Below are 20,722 nucleotides of genomic sequence, written 5' to 3' on the forward strand. Positions count from 1 at the left end.
CATCTGGCTCTCACACAGGAATACCAGAACAGTAATAGAACACATAGATTCCGGTCAAGCAAAGGCAGTGTACTGAAACCACAGGACATGTCTAACCACTGTCTAGGGCTGAAAGACAGGCAGGATAGCCTTAAGTCAATTAAACGTTTATGCTACTGCTGCCCCCCAAGCTAGGAAGAGATCTGGTATAAGAATGCTTATGCAGCATAACAATTAATTTCGCATGGTTCAAGGATAGCTGCAGCATGAAGTAATATTAGGAGTATACATACGAGGCATGCCTACTTTTTTTGTCAAGAAAACTATAACAGAGTTTTTTAATCAGGAAGAAAATAATATATTATCACATGCATTCTTCAGGACAAAAACGACACTGAAAAAAATACAAATGATGTCCATGAGTACATCAGAAATGCTGAATATATATATTTTTTTAATGGTGTTTAGAAACCTTCCGGTAAGTTCTACATTTTGCGAAAAACAAATTATGGATTTGGCTGTGAACGCAATTCCTGATGGTTCTGGTGCTTGTAGATGAATAAGAATTAGTATATACCTTCCGGCATCCTGATCCATACTGGACAGTGACGCACAGGGACCATATGTTTCCCATGGTCCTGCTGCTCCCCCACTGAAGGTGCATGGTCTTGGTGGCACCCTCTCACCTTCTGGCACCACTGAGAATGAACTCTCTCCTCAATTATCTCTGCATTCCTATATCCTCCTTTTACTACTGCCCCACCCCACAGATAGTTTGCTTAATCCCAGAACCTCAGCAGAACGTAAACTACCACATCCCTGTTTTCACAGGGCCGAGGGCCGTGTGATGGTAGTGGTGATGTCATAAGTAACATCTGGAGACTTGGACGATAATGCTGGACATAATATATGTAGAAAAACAGTACTTTAATTTGGTAATGCCCTATTGAGGAAGGCATGGATATTTCATGTTGCCCAGTGTGGCCTGCTGTCTTGGGCATAAATTTAATGTGAATAAATAAAAATTGAAAAAAACTAAAAGAAATAGTAGTATTAGCTGACCTTCATGTATTAACCACCATTTACAGACAGGTATAAGGAATGAAGGTAAATATCAACCCAGTGCCATCTGTATCTTCGAACCCTTCTTCATATGAATGCTAAGCCTGCCCCGCTAAGAAAACTTGATACTATCTATTAAAAACAATTTTTAGTGAATAAAAATACCTAAGAAACACCTATTTACGGTGCTTTCTTCACAGGATCAGTTGGGACTCTGAAACCGAGAATTTGATGCTTAATGTGCAGCGACTCCTAAAACTCTGTATAAATTCTCCCCATTAATTTTGATGTGGACTTGCAAACCCCTTCTCTGAACCAAAGTCTTTTCAACTCTCCAAAGCAGGTATGGTGTAGAGTAAGCCACACACATTGCCCAAATGCAATTAACTATTCTGTAAATCCGATATCAACTCGCTACACAGTAGTTTACCTGTTGAACACAAACCGTAGACATCATCGGTTCCCGGTTAAAGCAGGATTTCAGATAACTGAGAACTTCTTCAACACACTGTTTAAAATAAAAATAAGCACATTTAATATAAAAGGAATGTAATTGTTGATATAATACTGGATTTACACAAATTTAATTGGGTAGACAGTCTCTAATATACTTAAAAGTATCAACATTTCACACTGTGGGAAAACTCTAATTATTACAACTAATGATAAAAGGAAAATGCCATTTACCCAGTAAGCATCTGTTTGTGGCATGTAGTGCTATAGATTCACATGCTTAGCATAGGTCTGCCACCTAGTGTTGGGCTCAGAAGTGTGCAATTTGTTTATCTTCAGAGAAGTCTTTAAGCCACACGGTGTAGTGACTCCTCCTTTTGCTTGCAATGAGCATGGTCATAGACTCCATTGTTAGATTGTTTGCCGCCTGTCGGTGAGGATGGAGTGTAAAGGATGATGAATCATATTGACATGACAATGCGAAAGTAATGTAATGTTTTAATGTAAAGTGCAGATAAGTGCAACTAACATGAGTCCCGGGAGGAGGGAGGGTGCCATGTGAATCTACAGCACTACATGTCACATACAGATGCTTAATGGTAAAGTAACATTTTCCGTTTGATAGCATGCGTGGCTGTAGATACACATGTTTAGCACAGACTGTAAAGCGGTTTTCCTCTGTAAGCAGTGGCTAGCCTGTGTGGATTGTATTTGCTTGAAACAATATGCATAAAAGTTATTGGCCAACATTGGCTTGTAGCAGGGCCATAACATCAACATAGTAGTGTTTGGCAAATATGTGTGGTGTAGTCCATGTAGCTGCCTTACATATGTCGGTCATGGGAATATTTCCTAAAAAAGCCATGAAAGCTCCCTTTTTAAAAGTAGAGCGAGCTTTGGGAGGGATAGGGAGTGATCCTTTAGCTTTGGTATAACAGGTCTGTATACATTTTACAATCCAGCATGATATGCCCGATTTAGAAATCTCGGTTTCCTTATGTGGCTTTGAGAATGCAACAAAGAGTTGTTGAGCTTTCAAAATGAAAGAGTTCTATCAATATAATACATAAGAGCTCTTTTAGCATCTAATGTGTTTAAAGTGCTTTCCGCAACTGAATTTGGTTCGGTAAAGAACAATGGAAACTCAATGGATTGGTTTAAGTGGAACTGTGAGACCACTTTGGGAAGGAAATTAGGGTTGGAACATAGTACCACCTTGTCTTAATAAAGTTGAACGATGGTTCCTCTACAGTTAATGCATGATGCTCAATACATGAGTGGTTGCAATGAGAAATGTAATTTTCCATGAGAGAAATTTGAGAGGGCATGTGCGAAGAGGTTAAAATGGGGGGCCCATTAAACTTGTAAACACAATGTTGAGATTCAAAGCAGGAGTTGTAGGGACCCTAGTCATTGTAACTCTTTTGAGGCAGTCTATAAAAGCTTTACTTATTGGAATTCTGACTACAGACGTTTCTTATTTATTTTGTAGGTATGCTGCTGCTACCACTAGCCTTATGGAAGTAAAAGCTAACCCAAATGTTTGTGAATGTAGAAGGTAGCAAGCAGCACAAGTTACTACTTGTGTAACAATATATCTGTAAGAGACATTAGTTAGGGTTAGATGCCTTACCTTAGAATATGCCCAGGCGTCAGACTAGATATGGCAAGTTTTGCTAGCAGTACCCGTGCGTGCCATGGCAGTGTGCAGCTCCGCGTCCGTTACTGGCGTCGTATGCGCCGAGAAGAGGTCACGGAGACTACTTAGTCGCCACCCATGCGCGCCAACGTCAGTTCTGTGCACAGCTTTCCGCGCCAGGAACAGGAACGCAGAGCCATGCAAGAAACAGACTACTGGTGCCATGAAACTAGGGCCCTGAAAGGGATGACCGTAACCCTAGTAATCAGTTCGCAGAACGGGGAGGATGGGTGGGGCGGTAAGGAATCTATCACTAACTAATGTCTCTTACAAGTTGCTCATTGAGTTGTTTGGCAGGGACGCGTTCACTCAGGGCTTTGTTGTAGAACGTACCCATAAATCGCTGGGGCCCCGTCCTCGGCCTGGTCTGCCGCCACGTCCTATCATTGCAAGACTCATGAACTTTCGGGATAGAGACGCTGCTCTTCGTGCGGCCCGTGACCTGGGTGATATTCAGTGGCAAGGTTACAAGTTGGCTTTTTTTCCTGACTTCACCATCATGGTCCAGGAGGCGCGGTGCAAATACAATGGTGTCAAGGCAACCATGAGGAATCTTGGCCTCAAATATGGAATGCGTTATCCTGCAAGGTTTCGTATCTTTGATTCCCTCACGGAGGCGCAGGAATTCTGCCAGGAGTATAAAAAGAACGGTTCTCGGGTGGCTGCCGGTCCGAGATCGATCTCTCCATCTCAGGGGGATTCGCAGAACAGTGTTGTCCTCTTTTCGGATCCAGTGACTGGTTGATTGTTCATTGCTGCATGTCTCTTAGTTCTGCTGTGTTGCAAATCATCATGTTTTTTCCTATTCACCTATAACATGTCTGAGTGGTATGCCTGACCGTCGTGGCGATGCTGCGCTACATGGCGAATGCCACATGTTCTCTGATCGCAATGGTTCTTTTTGGGAATGCTTGTTTTTCTCCTATTGTATTCGTAACGTGTGTATTGCACTTGTACCCTATCATGATCATTTGGGTTTGACTCTTGGGGATCTGTGAGAGGTTTGGTGGTGGGACTCTGGTTCCTTTCTATTGCTTATGTTGTATCACTGTTTATTATGCTCTTTGGGTACGTTGGAGATGCGTGCATTATGGCTTAATTTTGATTTTGATCCTTCGATGTTAAGCTAGGATTACAGCCAGGTCCTGCCGGGCTTTCTTTGATGTCTTGGAACGATAGAGGGCTGAATAACACCAAAAAACGTAGACAGGTGCTTAATTATATTATTAGACAAAACATTGCCATAGTATTTCTGCAGGAGACTCACTTGTCATCTCCCGACCCCTCGCACATTACTAGAAGTTGGGGCTCCCTTCACTTTTTCTCTAATTACAGCAGGTATTCCAGAGGTGTTGCCATACTCATACATAAACGCGCCCCATTTGCACTGTCCAAGACCATATCTGACGTCGAGGGTCGAACTTTGATTATGGAACAGGTGGGCCTCCTCACATTCAACCCAGGTCTGTTGATTATTGGGGGCGACTTTAATTTGCTGTAAATCCTACTAGAGACAGCACCTCCTCCACTCCTGATGCTAAACCCGATCCCGTACGGTTCTTCTTGATTTATGCACTCACTTCTCATTAATTGACATTGAGATTAAACTACATCCACACCTCCCGGACTTTACCCACTATTTAGGGTTTCACAAGACCTGGACCAGAATAGATTATTGGCTTCATTCTCCTGAGGTCGATGGGTGGGTGGACGGGCTACTCGAACTCCCACGTACACTTTCAGACCACTCCCCCATAGTACTTAAACTCAATATCCCCAGACCAGGTGGCTGTGAGAGACAATATAGGATTCCCGGAAAGGCGTTATTAGATCCAGTTTTTACAGAGGAAGTCCGGCAAGCGATTGACGACTACTTCGAACTTAATACAGGGTCAGTGGATACTTGGGCGGTTCTGTGGGAAGGGTTCAAAGCCTACATCCGTGGGGTCTGCATTGCCAAGCACGCTGGGGTGTTGAGGCATATACGGTCCACGTTGTCCCTTGTCGAGAAGAACATTGCTGATCTAGATAGGGAATAGATGATCACTCCTTCCAGTGCGAATGCAGCTAGGCGTCTGTCACTGATGATGGACTTCAGAGGCAATCCGTCGCGCATCGATACGGCGAAGGTGAAAGACGCGGTAGGTTATTGGCTCAAACACTCCGTCTCCCTTGTAACACATCGTATATTACCGAAATCGTCGGCCCGCAGGGAGATTTGCTGTATACCACTCCGGAAATTTGTGACACCTTCTTTTCCCATTACAAAACTCTACACACGTCCAAATTGTCGGGAGATTTGCAGGATCAAGGTGATTTTCTCACCGAGATTGCTATGGTCTATCTAGAAAAGCACATACAGGATTTTTTGGCTATCCCCATTACTCAGGACAGCATAGTTGAGGCTATTGATGCGTTGCGGGGTTCGTCGGCACCCGGTCTAGATGGCTTCTCCGCCATGACGAGTTATATTGAACTAAATGGGATCCTGCATGATACTCAATCAGGCTTCCGAGCAGGATTCAGTACAGAGTCTGCCCTATTTGAGGTGGCTGAGTCGATTAGATGGTCATTGGATCTCACTGCTTGACTGCTTCGCATTTCGGATGCTTGATGCAATATAATTACGTCTAGCTAATTTTACCTCCTTATGAAATGTTTTTAAGGCTTCTTTATAATTTGCTTTTGAATTTTCACAATAATCCAGTCTCTGTGCGCACCATATTTTTTACACTGACTCTTGTGTTCTCTAAGAGCATTAGAAAACCATGGGGCAGTGGGGGATAGTCGTTTTGATTTCCCCACTCTTCCTGGGGCCACCAATTCCACTGCTGACGCAATCCACAGATGTAATGAGACTGCATCAACATCAGGATTGGCTGACAGACAGGGGGGGTTATCTAGTAAGATGGTGCTAAATGTAGATTCAGTTGGATTACTCCAGTTTCTTTTAAGCGTCAGGCGAGTTCCTTTCGCTGGTCCTGCGTTTATAAGGACAATTGAAAAAGGGACCAAATAGTGGTCTGACCATGTCAGGGGGACGGCCGTCTCCATGACAATAGCAGAGCAATTGCAGAAAACTAAATCCAGGGTATTCCCCACAGCATGTGTGGGGCAGGAGACCCATTGTTTGAGGTTAGCCCCAGCTAATGATGTAATTAGCTGTGTTCCCTGCGGTCAGCTTGGATCGTTTACATGCAAATTGAAGTCTACCAGTGCCAGAAAATTAGAATACATAATTGATTTTTCAACATATATGCTCTATGGCTGGCCCCTTTTTTTCATTCTTCTTCTTATTATTATTTATCCTCAGGTCTATTTATGTTTTTTAATGTCACTAATGCAATGCCGGTGATGGCCCCGGCTACACATGTATCACAGTGTTACTGTAGAATTTTCTGATGTTTTACTCATTCCTGCATGGGCACCGCCTTCTGCCTGTTTGACGTTCCTAAACTCCTCCACATGTTAAGATGTATCTTGCAGTGCACTCTCTTCTTATTTCCATTACCCACATGCTCTACCATGTATCACACATTTTGTTACAGTACATTTGATTGAAACGAGAAAAAGTCTACAAAACTAAAAAAAAAAAAAAAAAAAAAAAATTCTTACAGATATATCGTTACACAAGTAGTAACTTGTGCATCGGAAAGAGACATGTTAGTGATAGATTCCTTACCCTAGAATAGATACCCCAGCAATACCAACCCCGGTGGTGGGTCTGAGAATAAGATTACACCAGAAAGTCACGGAGAACAGAACGGCAAAAGAAGCAGTCTCTCTGGACTTGACAGGCAGTAATGCTGGGTAAATGTGTGCTGCCTGACAAATATCCTGCAAGAGAACGCCGCGTCTCAAGGCAGTAGTGGCTGCCGTCTCCCTGGTAGAATGGGCACGTAGCCCCACAGAAGGCTCCTTCTTAGCCAACAAGAAACCTTTTTTGGCGCCCACGTAGCCAACAAGAACTGGTCATCCACCCGGAACTGATGTGTGCGGGTCAGATAGAAGGAGAGCAAACGTTTTGGATCCAGAAGGTGGAGACTCTCTTCCTCTCCAGAAGGATGCAGAAAGAAGGTGGGCAAAGTGATGGTCTGCCGAATGTGGAAGGGCATGACAACCTTTGGCAAAAAAGAAGGACGGGTCCTCAGAACCACCTTGTCTGGATGAACAGAAAGGAAAGGAGGTTTAGAAGAAAGAGCCTGGAGCTCACTCACTCTTCTGGCAGAGGTGATAGCCACCAGGAAAGCAGTTTTTAAGGTGAGAAGACACAAATGACAGTTATGAAGGGACTCGAAGGGAGCGCACATCAGAAACGTCAAGACAAGGTTTAAGTCCCATTGAGGCAGGATGAACGGCACAGGAGGGAACGCGAGTGTAATGCCTTTCAGAAAATGATTAACAACCGGGGATTTAAAAAAGAGAAGGCTGATTAGGAAGCCGCAGAAAGGCGGAGACGGCCGAAAGATAACCTTCGATGGTGCCCAGAGCAGAGCCCTGCTGGGCCAAAGAAAGAAGGAACAGAAGGACTTCAGAAAGAGGAGCAGAAAGGGGATCCACAGCCTTCGCTGTGCAACATGCGCCCAACTTGTTACACCTGCAGGCGTATACCGTTTTAGTTGAGGGACGCCTGGCTGCCAGAATGACATCACAGACTTCAGGGGAGGGAGAGGGTGGGGGAGGGGGGAATCAATAGCAGTCAACTGTCACCGCTCAATCTCCACGCATGGAGGTGGAGGCTGGGCAGGTTCGGGTGGAGGACTGTCCCCTGCTGCTGCGACAGAAGATCCTTCCAAAGAAGCAGACGGATCGGGGAATCGATCGCCATGCTGAGTAGCTCGGGATACCAGTATCTTGTGAGCCACCACTGCAATTGCTGTGAAGTGCCCTCCGAGATCTGAACATGATCGGACAGGTTGCCCTGATGCTGTGCTCACTGGAACTTCAGGTCCCATTGCAGAGCCCGCATATGCCACCTGGCATGTATCACCAGCAGGATGAAGGAGGCCATCAGGCCCAGGAGCCTGAGGGTCATCCTGACTGAAACTTTGGATAGAGGCTGAAAGATCAGAATCATAGCCTGAATATCTCAGACTCGCTGCTCGGGCGGATAAACCTGAAACCGCATCAAATCCAGAACCGCTCAGATGAAGGGGAGCTTCAGAGAGGACTCAGGTGTGACTTCAGCACATTGATGAAGAACCCCAGCAAATGCAGGAGGTCGGCCGTAGTCTGGAGGTGCCCGCCTTCAACAACCTATCATCAAGGTAGAGGAAGACTGACACCCCTGACCTGCGCAGGTGAGCTGCGACCACCGCCATCACCTTCATGAACACCCGAGGGGCGCTGGTATCGCCGGTAGGCGGGCAGGGCGGGGATGTGAAAATATGTGTCCTGCAAGTCCAACGCTACCATCCAGTCTCCAGGGTCAAGGGCAGCCAGGACCTGAGCCAGAGTCAGCATTTTGAATTTCTCCTCCCGGAGGGAGTGATTGACGTTCCGGAGGTCCAAGATGGGGCACAGGCCCCCCTTGTCCTTCTTGGGGACCAGAAAGTAGTGGGAATAACAACCACTCCCTAATTCCAGCCCAGGAATGAACTTGATGGCCTCCTTGGCCAAGAGGGCTATGACTTCCTGTTGGAGAAGCACCAAGTGATCCCCCAACATGCGATGGCACAGAGGTGGCACGGCTGGAGGAAAGGACTGAAAGGGATAGGAGTAACCCCATCTGCAACACCCACTTGTCCGATGTGATATTGCGCCAGTGGTGGAGGTGGTGGCGAATCCTGCCACCCACCGGCGTGGGGTGCTCCACAAAGCTCGGATTAGGAAGGTTTGGAGGTAGAAGCAGCGGGGGCGGAGGTGGACTTACCCCTACACTGATTCCCAGACCCGCCCCTGCGGAAGCCTCGTCCGCAGGCCGCACTGAGGCGGGTTCTGCACACGCTTGCTGGAGGAACATGCCTGGGCGCCCCTGCCGTAGCCATGAAAGGAACGAAAACCAGGAGTGTCCGGGCTCTTTGCAGAAAGGCCCAAGGACTTGACCGTGGCCCTCGAGTCCTTAAAACGCTGCAGTGCACGGTCGGCCTTATCGCCAAATAGGCGAGTGCCATCAAAGGGCATGTTCATGAGCAAAATCTGGACATCGGGCGAGGACCCAGTGGAACGCAGCCAGGCGTGCTGACGCAGCACTACAGTCGTAGATATCGCCCTGCCTAACGAGTCAGCGGTGTCCAAACCACACCGAATGGCGAACTTAGCCACATCCTTACCCTCTGCAACCGCTTGGGAAAGAACAGCCTGAACCTCCTCAGAACACTGTGGCAACACCTGAGCAACGGTATCCTACAATGTGTGGAAATAGCGGCCCAATAAGCAGGCGGTGTTCACCGATCGCAGACCCAAGCTGGCCGAAGAGAACAACTGCTTACCGAACTGCTACAGCTTCTTAGAGTCCTTATCTGGCAGAGCCGTGGTGAAGGCACTCTGTGACGTCGAGGCTTGGATGACCTGGCTCCAAGGCATCAGATGAGTGGTGAGAAAGGTGGGGTCACCAGGCGCCGGGCGGTGACCCCTGGCGACATTTTTATCCGCAGGGGCCCCCGTGGCCAGCCGCGACCAAGTGCCCAACAGGACGTCGGTGAGGGTGTCAATGAAGCGAAGCAGCGCTCCGACAAAGTAGATGCCGTCTGGAGCACCTCGGTGAGGAGTTTAGTTTTGAGTGCCGCTATAGGAAGGTTGAGGTTGAGGTTGAGGACCTCAGCAACCCGACGGAGCACCATCCTGTAGGAAGCGCCCTCCTCCATCGTAGGCAGAGAAGAGGCAAACCCAGGGTCAGAAGAGACGTCGAGGTCGCCCGCATCTTCCAGATCATCCACGCAGTCCTGTTTGGAGTCACACTGACGGGCAAGAGGGTCCTCGGACCCCTACCAATCATCCTCCACCTCTGCTGCAGGAGGAGCCAGCCGCAGCAGTGGAGCCAGAGAAGGGATACACAACGCTGTAAACGGCACCGGGCGTGGTCGGATCGGCGCCGTGTCCCAATGCAGACCCCAGGCAGGAACAAAATAGTCCTGGAACCGGGACAAGGGCGGAACAAACGGCACCCACTACGGAATGGGTGGCGGAGCCAAGGACGTGGCTGGGGCCAGAGCTGGCAGCGCCGGACCCTGGGGCCGGAGCCAACGCCGTGGGATCCTGTGGCGCCGGATCTGGATCCGCCGGCGGCGCTGGCAGACCAACAGGATCTGGACGCAGGACCACGGGGCCCGAAGGCGTGCCGGCAGGAGCCTGAGGCCTAAAAAGGTGGTCCATGGTGGCAAGAAACTCTTGCACCTTTTCAGGAGTCACCAACAGACCCGGATAAGGTGGGTAGACCGCGGTACTACCAGCCTCCAAGGGAGCAGCAGGGGCAGAACCCCTGTCCCCCTCGTCCGCTTCCGAGGACCGACGGGGGGACGTCGTAAAGCGAACATGCTTCTTTTACTTTTTTTTATGTCGTCGCTTACTGGAATCTGAGGGCGAAGACTTGGAACCTGAGGAACGACGACTGCGGCCCCGCGAGCGGTCCCTGGACCGAGAGCGGCACCTGGACGAGTGCCGGGCCTCCAGCTGTTTCCTGCGCCGCTCTCTGAAGGCCTTCGGGGCCATATCTCAACAGTCCTGGCAGTCCCGGGAGTCGTGGTCGGTCTCCTGGCAGTAGAGGCAAACATCATGGGGTCCGCCACCAACATATTACGACGGCAGGCCCCACAGGACTTAAAACCAGGCATCTCTACGTGCACCAGGAGAAAAAGGGGAGACAAAAGTCTCAAAAGAGTAGTCAAAAAGTGACTAAGGTGCGTGCCCTATCCGTATCTGCGCTTGCTGGCGCGGAAAAAGAAAGAACTGACGTCAGTGCGCATGGGTGGCGCCGAAGTAGTCTCCGTGACGTCATCTCGGCGCATACAACGCCAGTGACGGATGCAGAGCCGCACGAAAGCACCTACTGATGCGCAGGGGTACTGCTAGCAAAACTTTCTGGAACCAGTCTGACGCCTGGGGATATTCTAAGGTAAGGAATCTATCACCAACGTGTCTCTTTCAGATATGTAATTTGCCTTTGGTGTAAATGGGTTAATATGCACTGAATGACAGTGTACAAAGCGTTTCCAGAGATGGGGTAGGGAGCACACTGCCTCACATCCCAGCGCTGTTCGCCCCTTTGCATTATGGTACATGCAGTATTCAATTAGCGCTTACTTTAAAATGAACTGTAGTATTTCACCAGCATTGGAGTATTGTTCTGTACATCTCTAGACACGTGTGTTTCTGCGCTGGGATGTAAGGCAGTATGCCCCAAACCCCTTCTGTTTAAAAGGGTCTCTTGAGACAGCAAGCTGACGAGCTTTGGAGACGCACCTGTGTGCCTGTGAGTGGTACGTAGATCTGTGAAGACTTTGGCAACATTTCCAGCAACCCCAAATGAATTTTTTTTGTTCTCTACTGATGAGGGGGGAACCCAAAAACAAGAGTCTAGAGATGTACAACACTATATGCACCAACTTTGCTGAAAAACTACAGTTAATATTGAAGTAAGTACTAATTGTGTACTGCATTTACAGCAATAAAAATGGGCGAACTGTGCTCGGATGTGAGGCAACCTATGAGTGATGCATCCGTTGTTATGCTCCTCTGCAGTGCAGGGTCTAGGCAAGGCAGTCCCTTTAGAATATTATTGGAATTCCACCACTGCAGAGAGTGGCAAGCTTGAAGGCTGATTGGGTGGGGGGCTAGGGGTGCTGCACTGATGTGAGGCTCCTGCCGCCTGGTAATAATATGCTCCAATATATCCTGCCTTATGGTGTTATCTGCGGAATTTGAGGTCGCCAATCGAGAGAACTAGCCTACCTGTACCTTCGGTAGAAAAATCTGAAGCATCAGTCACCGCTGGCGCCTGCTCTGACCTCTTAAAATTGGGCCCGGCAGGAGTGGCGGAGCTGAACAAGAGCCTGGATCGGCTGTGGTGATTACTGTAGCCCAAAGCTGAGTGGGAGACACCTAGGCCACGAGGATATTATCTGAAGGTGAGGGAGATGCAGCGGCTCTGCTCCCCCCCCCCACAGAGATTGGGTGCGGCAGGCGGAGGTTGCGGCGGGCCATACCTTCTGATGGTGTTCCTGGGCAGAGCTCTGCTGCTGGTGATATCGGCGGAGACGGGCAGAAAGTGACGGGGGACCTCCCTCATGGTGGATAACTTGAGCCTGGAATCGGCAGAGTGAAGCGCTGGTCTCTCGGAGCTTTGGAAGGGTTGAGCTGCGGGAGGTATGTTGACCGCCTTCTCTTCCCCTCTCGCTCCCGTCCGCACTGGATCGGCGTGATGGCGGCGAGCGATCGGACAGGCCGCCCCGCTCTCAGCACTGAGGGGTAGCGTGATGCCGCGGGTCCGCGACGCTGCAGGCATTACTCCCTGTGGTCTGCCTGCGCCTAACAAGAGGGCCATTACCGCGTTGCCGGCAGAGAGTGGGGGTGACATGCAAGTTCAAGTTCAAGTTCAAGAATTTATATAGCGCACTACTCACCCAGAGGGTCTCAAGGCGCTTGGGGAGGGGGTTCATTATTTATCAAATAACCAGGTTTTAAGTTCTTTTCTGAATGAGATGTGGTTCTGTGTAAGGCGGAGGTGAGTGGGGAGTGAGTTCCAGGTCTTGGCCGCCAAGTAGGAGAAGGATCTACCTCCCATGGTGGGTTTTTGGATGCGCGGAACTGCAGCAAGGCCTTGATTGGAGGATCTTAGTTGGCGGGTGGGTGTATAGAAGGATAGTCGAGTGTTGAGGCATTCGGGCCCTAGTTTGTAGAGAGCCTTGTGTGCGTGGGTAAGGAGACGGAATGTTATTCTCTTGTTGACGGGAATCCAGTGGAGGTCTTTCAGGTGGCCGGTAATGTGATCTTGGCGAGGGATGTCCAAAATGAGTCTCGCTGATGCGTTTTGGATGCGTTGGAGTTTTTTCTGTAATTTGTCTGTAATTCCGGCGTAGAGGGTGTTTCCGTAGTCTAGTCGACTCGTAACCAGTGCGTAGGTGACAGTCTTTCTTGTCTCGGCGGGGATCCAGTGGAAGATTTTTTTGAGCATACGAAGTACGTTGAAGCAGGAGGATGAGACGGCGTTGACATGTTTGGTCATTGAGAGTGAGGGCTCTAGGATGAAGCCAAGGTTACGTGCGTGGTCTGTGGGTAAGGGTGCTGAGCCCAGATCCGAAGGCCACCATGAGTCGTCCCAGGCAGAGGGGGATGATCCTAGGATGAGTACTTCCGTTTTGTCTGAGTTAAGTTTTAAGCGGCTGTTTTTCATCCATACGTCTACTTCTTTCATGCCTTCGTGAAGATTGGTTTTGGCGGTGTTGGGGTCTTTGGTGAGGGAAAGGATCAGCTGGGTGTCGTCAGCGTAGGAGATGATGTTAAGGTTGTGTTGACGCGCGATGGAAGCGAGTGGACTCATGTAAACGTTGAAGAGGGTGGGGCTGAGGGATGATCTTTGTGGTACACCGCAGATGACTTCGGTGGCCTCTGATTTGAATGGGGGAAGTCGGACTCTCTGAGTTCTCCCAGCTAGGAATGAGATGATCCAGTTCAAGGCTTTATCTTTTATGCCGATGTTGCTGAGGCGTTGTATGAGGGTGCTGTGACATACAGTGTCGAAGGCGGCGGACAGGTCGAGTAGAATGAGGGCCACTGTTTCTCCGTTGTCCAGTAGTGTTCGGATGTCGTCTGTTGCTGCGATGAGGGCGGTTTCGGTGCTGTGTTTGGGCTCGAAAGCCGGACTGTGAGGGATCAAGGGAGTTGTTGGATTCGAGGAAGGCGGCGAGTGGGTTATTGACGGCTTTCTCAATGACTTTGGCCAGGAATGGGAGGAGGGATATGGGGCGGTAGTTTTTAAGTTCAGAGGGGTCTGCTGTGGGTTTCTTCAGGAGGGCGCTGACTTTGGCATGTTTCCAGCTTTCTGGGAAGGTAGCAGAGTTGAGGGAGCAGTTGATGACATCACGGAGATGGGGTGCGATGATGGAGTCTGCTTTGTTGAAGATGTGGTGGGAACATGGTTTGGTTGGTGAGCCAGAATGGATGGAATTCATTAGGCGGATGGTGTCTTCAGTGGTGATTGGGTTCCAGGCGTTGAGGTTGTTAGAGGGCGGTTTAGGTTCTGAGGGGGGTGGAGAGGGTTGTTCGTTGGAACTGTTTTCGAAGCGGTTATGTATGTCGGCAATTTTGTTGTAGAAGAAGGAGGATAACGAATCGCAGAGGTCTTGGGAGGGAGTGATGTCGTTTGAGGCTGCGGTGGGGTTGGTGAATTCTTTGACGATGTTGAATAGTTCCTTACTGTTATGGGCGTTTTTGTCCAGTCGATTCTTGAATGCTGATTTCTTGGTGGATCGAATCAGCTGGTGGTGTTTGCGGGTGGCTGCCTTGAGGGTGGTCATGTTGTCGGTGGTTGGGTTTTTTCTCCATGAGTACAGCATAGCTTCTTGGATTTCTTTTTTTTTTTTTTTTTTAAACCTTTATTGTGCAGATGGAGTCATACATATACGGGCCTACAACCAGTCAGGCCGGCCACAACACATTATGAAAGCACATGAGACAATAATGAAATTTCCCAGCAGTCGCCCAGCGTTGTACAAGCAAGCGATCTAACAATGAAGGGCTGAATCTAGCCACTGGAAGCAGGATTAGAGAAGGTTAATTTTATAATATAATAGGAAGTATAGCAGGATCAGGTGCAACTTTTTAGTCATCTAAGTTCCCATGGCGGGCCATGTTTCAAGCATCAAAACAGAAGGGCATCGATAGAAAACGGGTAACAGCAGCGGCTAACAGGAATCAACTGATAGACACCCCAGTTCAAAACAGTCCCCACCGCGGCCCATCACGCACCCGTCGACCACCTAAATGTGTGCTAGTACATAACAGAGGAACCAGAGCAGCAGCGTAAGTATATGCATCCACTATACTAACCCAAGTAAATAGAAAAAGAGGGGAGGAAGGGAGGAAAGAATATCAGTAAGAGGGAAAGAAAGAACGCCGCGCTACTGCACGCGCCCCACAACAATAAAAGTGCGCAGGACTAAGAGACCCGCTATCGGGGTCAGGGCGTGCAAGTCGTGATATATGTGCAATCAATACCGTAGAAACAAGCAAGTCATCCCCTTCCCCACCAGCTATCACGCCATGGGAGACACGCACAGACACAGTGTCTCGATAAAGGGATACAAAAGAGCCATAGAACTGAAAGAAAAACGAACAGTAATAGACCTCGTCCCTCCCACCCCACCCTGCACCCCTGCAGAAGGCTACGGCCTCCCCCCCAAAGCAGCGTGCCTGTCGCCCTAAATAGAACCCGAAATATAGGAAGAGTAGAAAGTAAGAAAAGAGACAAAACAGAAAAAGGGAGGAAAAGGAACCAGTGGGAGAGGAGATCTGCAATCGAATCATTCGGCCCCTACCTCCCGCCTTCACACAGATGAAACCCACAGTAGAGCGAGATCGACACAACCCCAAGTATCAGAAACATTCAAAGGAATCGGCCATACTGCCTCGGCTGCGAGCATTCCTCATCTCCATCCGTTAACCAGTAATCCTCCAGGTCCATTTCGGCTCACCCCTGTCCTCTCCTGATCATAGCTTTAATACGCAATAGAGTAGTGGGCAGCAAATAGTTTGAGGTGGAATGGACACTGGATCGAAACAAAGCAGGCCAAGGGCGTAGACCAGAGGACCCCAGTATCAAATGGCCAAGCAAGCAATGGCTGCGGCAGTCTAGACTGTCCAATAGCAACATCAGGAGCAGCAAACAGTCAGGGTGCAGTCTCGCCGCCCAAAAAAGCGAGGTCTCCCCCGCAAGGTAACAGCGGGACCATACCAAAGCAGTTCGAATCGAACATCCACCTTGCTCCCCAGTCAGTCGGGCATGAACGGGCCACAACGTGGGGCCCCCGCCCACGCCTGCCACAATCAAGGCTACCTGGAGATTCGGGCCGCAGGTGTACAGTCTTGTAGATGCACGGCGGCAGCTCTCCTCGCAGCAGCCGAGGGGGACAAAGCAGCACACACTCGGAGTCGAGCCGCGTTCAGGAGGGACGGCCCAACAGACATGGCGGCAGACCCATAATCTTGTACAACAGCGCCAAAGACCATGGCCTCACGTAAAGAATATAGGGCATCAAGGACATCACTAATCGTGGGCTCAAGCTCACAAAACTCGGCCCTCGTGCACTTCAGCGACCCAGGTTCGCCGCCCCGAGCAGATCCATGACTCAGGGCGCCGGTCGCCATCTTGCAAGTTCAGCCGTGACTCTCCGTGCCTCAACTTCTGGACTGGGCTTTCAAGCAAGGCCCACCGCTGGAGTCCTCTCGGGCCCAAGAAATGGCAACCTGGGTGCAGAAAAGAGAGCCACCAAAGTTGGGGACCGCCGGCGCCACCGTCACACGGACACCGCCCGCCGAATCCGGGCGAAGGGCTTCAAGATGGCCGGACAGGGCAACAAAGGGGGGGGGGGGGAATGCCTCCTGCACGGTCTACCCCCATCCTAGGCGGGCCGCGCCCTACCACAGGGCCCCCAGGCCGTCAGACCGGGCCAGGTCAGTCGCCACCGGCACAACGGCCTCTTCAGCCGACCCCTCTCCACCACCAGGGGTCGACGCCGACACCCTTACTCCGTCCGACCGTCACAGGCAAGTCCCCGGTCCGCACGCCGCGGAGGCCCCGGACCAAGCAAGGGCATAACTCCAGATCCGCAGCACACAGGAGCCCCCGGGACAGACGGTGAGTGCGAGCATTGTTTCATCTTTCCATTTCTTGCCGAGTGTGTCGCCTCGGGGCAGGATGGAGATCAGGATATGCTGTTAGGCAGGAAGGTTGACGGAGCAGAGCTACAGTGCGGCCATCACGGTCGCGAGCTTGGCTCCTCCCCCCTTCTTGGATTTCTTAAGGTCATCGTTGAACCAGGGGGCCTTTTTGCTGTCTTGTTTGGTGTGATGGTTTTTCAAGGGTGCTAATTCGTCAGCGCTGTTAGTGATCCATTGTTTGAATTTGATGGAAGCTTGGTTTGGGTCCGATGAGAGGGCGGGTGGGTTTTGGTTGAGCGATGTGAGGAGTTGGTTGGTGGTGATTTTGTTCAATTTTTTTCGGGGAATAGGTTGTGGGGGGTTGTGGGTCGAGGTAGTTTTGTAGCTGAAGTGAACACAGCTGTGGTCCGTCCAATGGAGAGCTGTGGTGCGATCGAAGGAGATGTGTTTGCTGGAGGTGAAGATTGGGTCAAGCGTATGTCCGGCGACATGGGTGGGGGTGTCAACAAGTTGTTTGAGTCCGAGATTGGCCAGGTTGTCCAGAAGGGTGGTGGTGTTGCTGTCGTTTTTCTTTTCCAGGTGGAAGTAGAGGTCTCCTAGTAGAATGTAATTCTCGGAGGCGAGGGCGTGTGGACTGATGAAGTCAGTGATGTCTTCGCTGAATTGTTTGCGGGTTCCTGGAGGCCTGTAGATGAGGGTGCCTCTGAGTGTGGACCTAGGGTCGGTGTGGATCTGGAAGTGGAGGTGTTCGGCGGTTGTTAGGTTATCGTCGGAGCTGGTCGTGATGCGGATGGTGTTCTTATGGACGATGGCGCTGCCTCCTCCTGTTTGGACGATGCGGTCTTTTCGGATGATCTTATAATTATCCGGGATGGCTATGGCGATGTCGGGTGTTGATGATGCGTTCATCCATGTTTCAGTAAGGAAGGCGACGTCCGGTGATGTAGTGTCGAGTAGGTCCCAGAGTTCAGTGGCGTGTCTGTGGACTGAGCGGGTGTTCAGCAGGATCCACTTCAGGTGGTTAGAGTCGGAGCTGTGTATGGGGTTAGTGGATGTGGTATTGGTCTTGATGCTGGTGAATTTGCAGGAGTGGCAGGTGAAGGGACCGTGGGTACGTCCTGGGACAGCTTCGTAGCATTGTGGTGTGCGTCCGGGGTTAAGGGCTGAGAGGGTGGCGGCGTCATAAGATATGCGGGAGGAGTGCGGTTTGCGGGGGTCAGGGGGTCTGCCGCTGGGCGCGGTCCAGGCGCGGACGGGTGTAGACGGGCTTACCTTTGGCGCACCTTCGGCGCGCATAGGGCGCGACCGCTGCGCGTGACCGCTGCGCGCAGAAACATCTGTCATATGCGGATAGAAGAGGGGAGGGGCGAGGGATGGTCAGCTGGGAGGCGGGAACTGGGCGGGAGCTGGGCGGGGATCTGGGCAGGGAAGGCACAGAAAGCAACAACAACAAAAGCAAGCTCAAAATGGCCTCAGCCAAAATCGAAACCGGATTGGGGCACAGAGATCGATAACGCGATTCAGATGGCAGTGGCACCGGTGAAATCAGGCAGCAATTAGTTAGACAGGCAGCGCAGCAATTTTAACATGTAAATTACAGCGTAGTTAGGCAAACAGAGTGCTACGGTAAAACAATGCTCAGCAAAGTTCCAGCCTCTCAGGCAGTCTAGCGTTAATGGCTACTTGCGTTCTCAATCCAATGGCAGGCAAAAGAGCGAGGCGAGGAGGCAGAAGCACTTCAGGTGGCAGGCAGAGCGGGGAGCAGCGTCTGGAGCGACCGTGTCGGTGAAGAACAGGACGGTCATGCACAAGCTCCTGGACACACTTCAACCTTGCAGCAAGTCTAGAATTTGCTGGCTGCATATGTTATAACTCCGAATTAGGGGGGACACCATTGGGCGCCAATTTGTGGAGGGGGAAGTAGTGCAGTGAAGCAAGAGACGCTGGCTGTGCACCCCCCTTCCAGGAGACGGTGGAAAAGCTGGTCTTTACTGCAGAGGAGGTGAGGTGCGAGGCAACCTCCTTGCGGGACGGACACCCCCTGGATAGACCTGCTGCCCCCTCTGCGTGGAAGGCGAAGAGCTGGTTTTTACCAACTAGCATTGAACTGAAACAGATAAACAGTGGCACTGGTTTAAGCAGAGCATGTGCCCTGGAAGACTGAAAATAGGGCAGCCTGGTAGGAGTGAATTGATCTCCCTAGTTGGTCTCTGTGCACTGGGAGTGAGGCTAGATCGCTATAGATTGGGCTGGGGGACCCCACCAACGGAGAGTTGCAGCACACGGACTACAGACACTGGTGAAAGAGCACTACCGGAAGGGACCACGCGACCGCCTTGCACAGTGAAGAGTTTTGGGAGCCTGGAGGACGTGCAACTTTGAAAAAACAGATCTGGAGGCAAGATGGGCAAGCCCGACACCAGGCAGCCGAAACTTAACTTTGAAGCAGCACAGCAGGGAAAAAAGGTACCCGAAGCACACAGGAAGACCAGGAACAGTCTGGGCGTAGTGAAGCCCAAGAAGGGGCTGCAGGACAGTCTACTGATGTGCAAGATATCCTCCGATAAGTCCGGCAGGGATTTGCCACTATAGTGGACAAAGTTGATAGTCTGTTGTCCAGGATGGATGCTATTGCGCACAAACTGGATGGCCATGAAGACAGGATTAAAGAAACGGAAAGGCGCATCTCTGACTGAGGACATGACCACTGGTCACACAACACAACTTTCCCATATGGATAACCTCTTGAGGGTCATTGCCACAAAAAATGAGGATTTAGAAGCGCGCAATAATAGGTGCAATAATATACACATCTTAGGCATACCGGTGACGACCGACACATGGCGGATGGAGGAATATGTGGAGAAAATGCTGCTGACCGCAATTGGCTCTGAATCCTTCTCTAACCAATTTATTGCTGAGCATGCACACAGATCATTGGGGCCGCGTCCTCAGCCTGGCACTACTCTGAGACCCATCATAGCGAGGCTTCTGAATTATAGGGACCGTGATGTGGCCCTACGAGCGGCGAGGAGCAAGCAGACCCTGACGTTTGACGGGAACTCATTTTCCATCTACTCAGACTTCACGCCTTTGGTGCAGGAAGAACAGCGGAAATTCTTGGACGTCAAGGCAAAATTGTGAAAGGCACAAATTGACTATGCGCTTTTATATTCTGCTCGACAGAGGGTCACGCACCAAGGAAGACAAAGGTTCTTCACCAAACGGCAACAGGTGGAAGATTTTCTTAAACAGGTGAAAAAGGTGAACAGATTGGAGGGTGGCGCAACAAACTCTCAGCGGTCACTGCTGGATGGAGCAGATGGCGGCTCCCAATGAAACTGTAACAGCAGACTATGGTCACTCTAACTATATGTTGGTACACGTGAGTTATGTAATTGTGGGCAGTGCTAAAGGAGAATGTTTATGTTAATTGCATGATGACCCATACTGTGCTATAGTAATAGCTCGCCGGGCACCCTCTGCCCTGACTGGCCTAGTGGCTCCGGCTGCGATGGGCTCTATGGGCGGAGGGCTGCTGTGACGCCACCTAGAGATGGTCCCTGAAGGGAAAGTCCCCGGGATTGTCCACTGCATGCAAAATGCAGGGACTGAAATGGTTCTCTTGTTGAGGGGGTACGGGGGAGGGGGGTGGGTGGGTACACATTTATGGCAAGTTGGGGCTGCTTCAGTGGGGTGGGGGGGTGGAGGGTC

At 50.4% G+C, this 20,722-nt stretch overlaps 1 protein-coding gene across 2 annotated transcripts in view; it reads right to left on the reverse strand.

Moving 5' to 3' along the window:
* HTT (huntingtin) overlaps positions 1-20,722 on the reverse strand; it is a 2,178,328-nt gene that overhangs the window by 1,165,581 nt on the left and 992,025 nt on the right. For both annotated transcript variants that reach the window (XM_086964158.1, XM_086964157.1), the window contains one exon: positions 1,472-1,549. In XM_086964158.1, coding sequence (XP_086820284.1) covers positions 1,472-1,549 — 78 coding nt within the window. The remainder of the gene's footprint in view (positions 1-1,471; positions 1,550-20,722) is intronic.

The sequence above is a fragment of the Lissotriton vulgaris genome, chromosome 3_2 (genome assembly GCF_964263255.1).
Source record: "Lissotriton vulgaris chromosome 3_2, aLisVul1.2, whole genome shotgun sequence".
NCBI classification, from domain to species: domain Eukaryota; kingdom Metazoa; phylum Chordata; class Amphibia; order Caudata; family Salamandridae; genus Lissotriton; species Lissotriton vulgaris.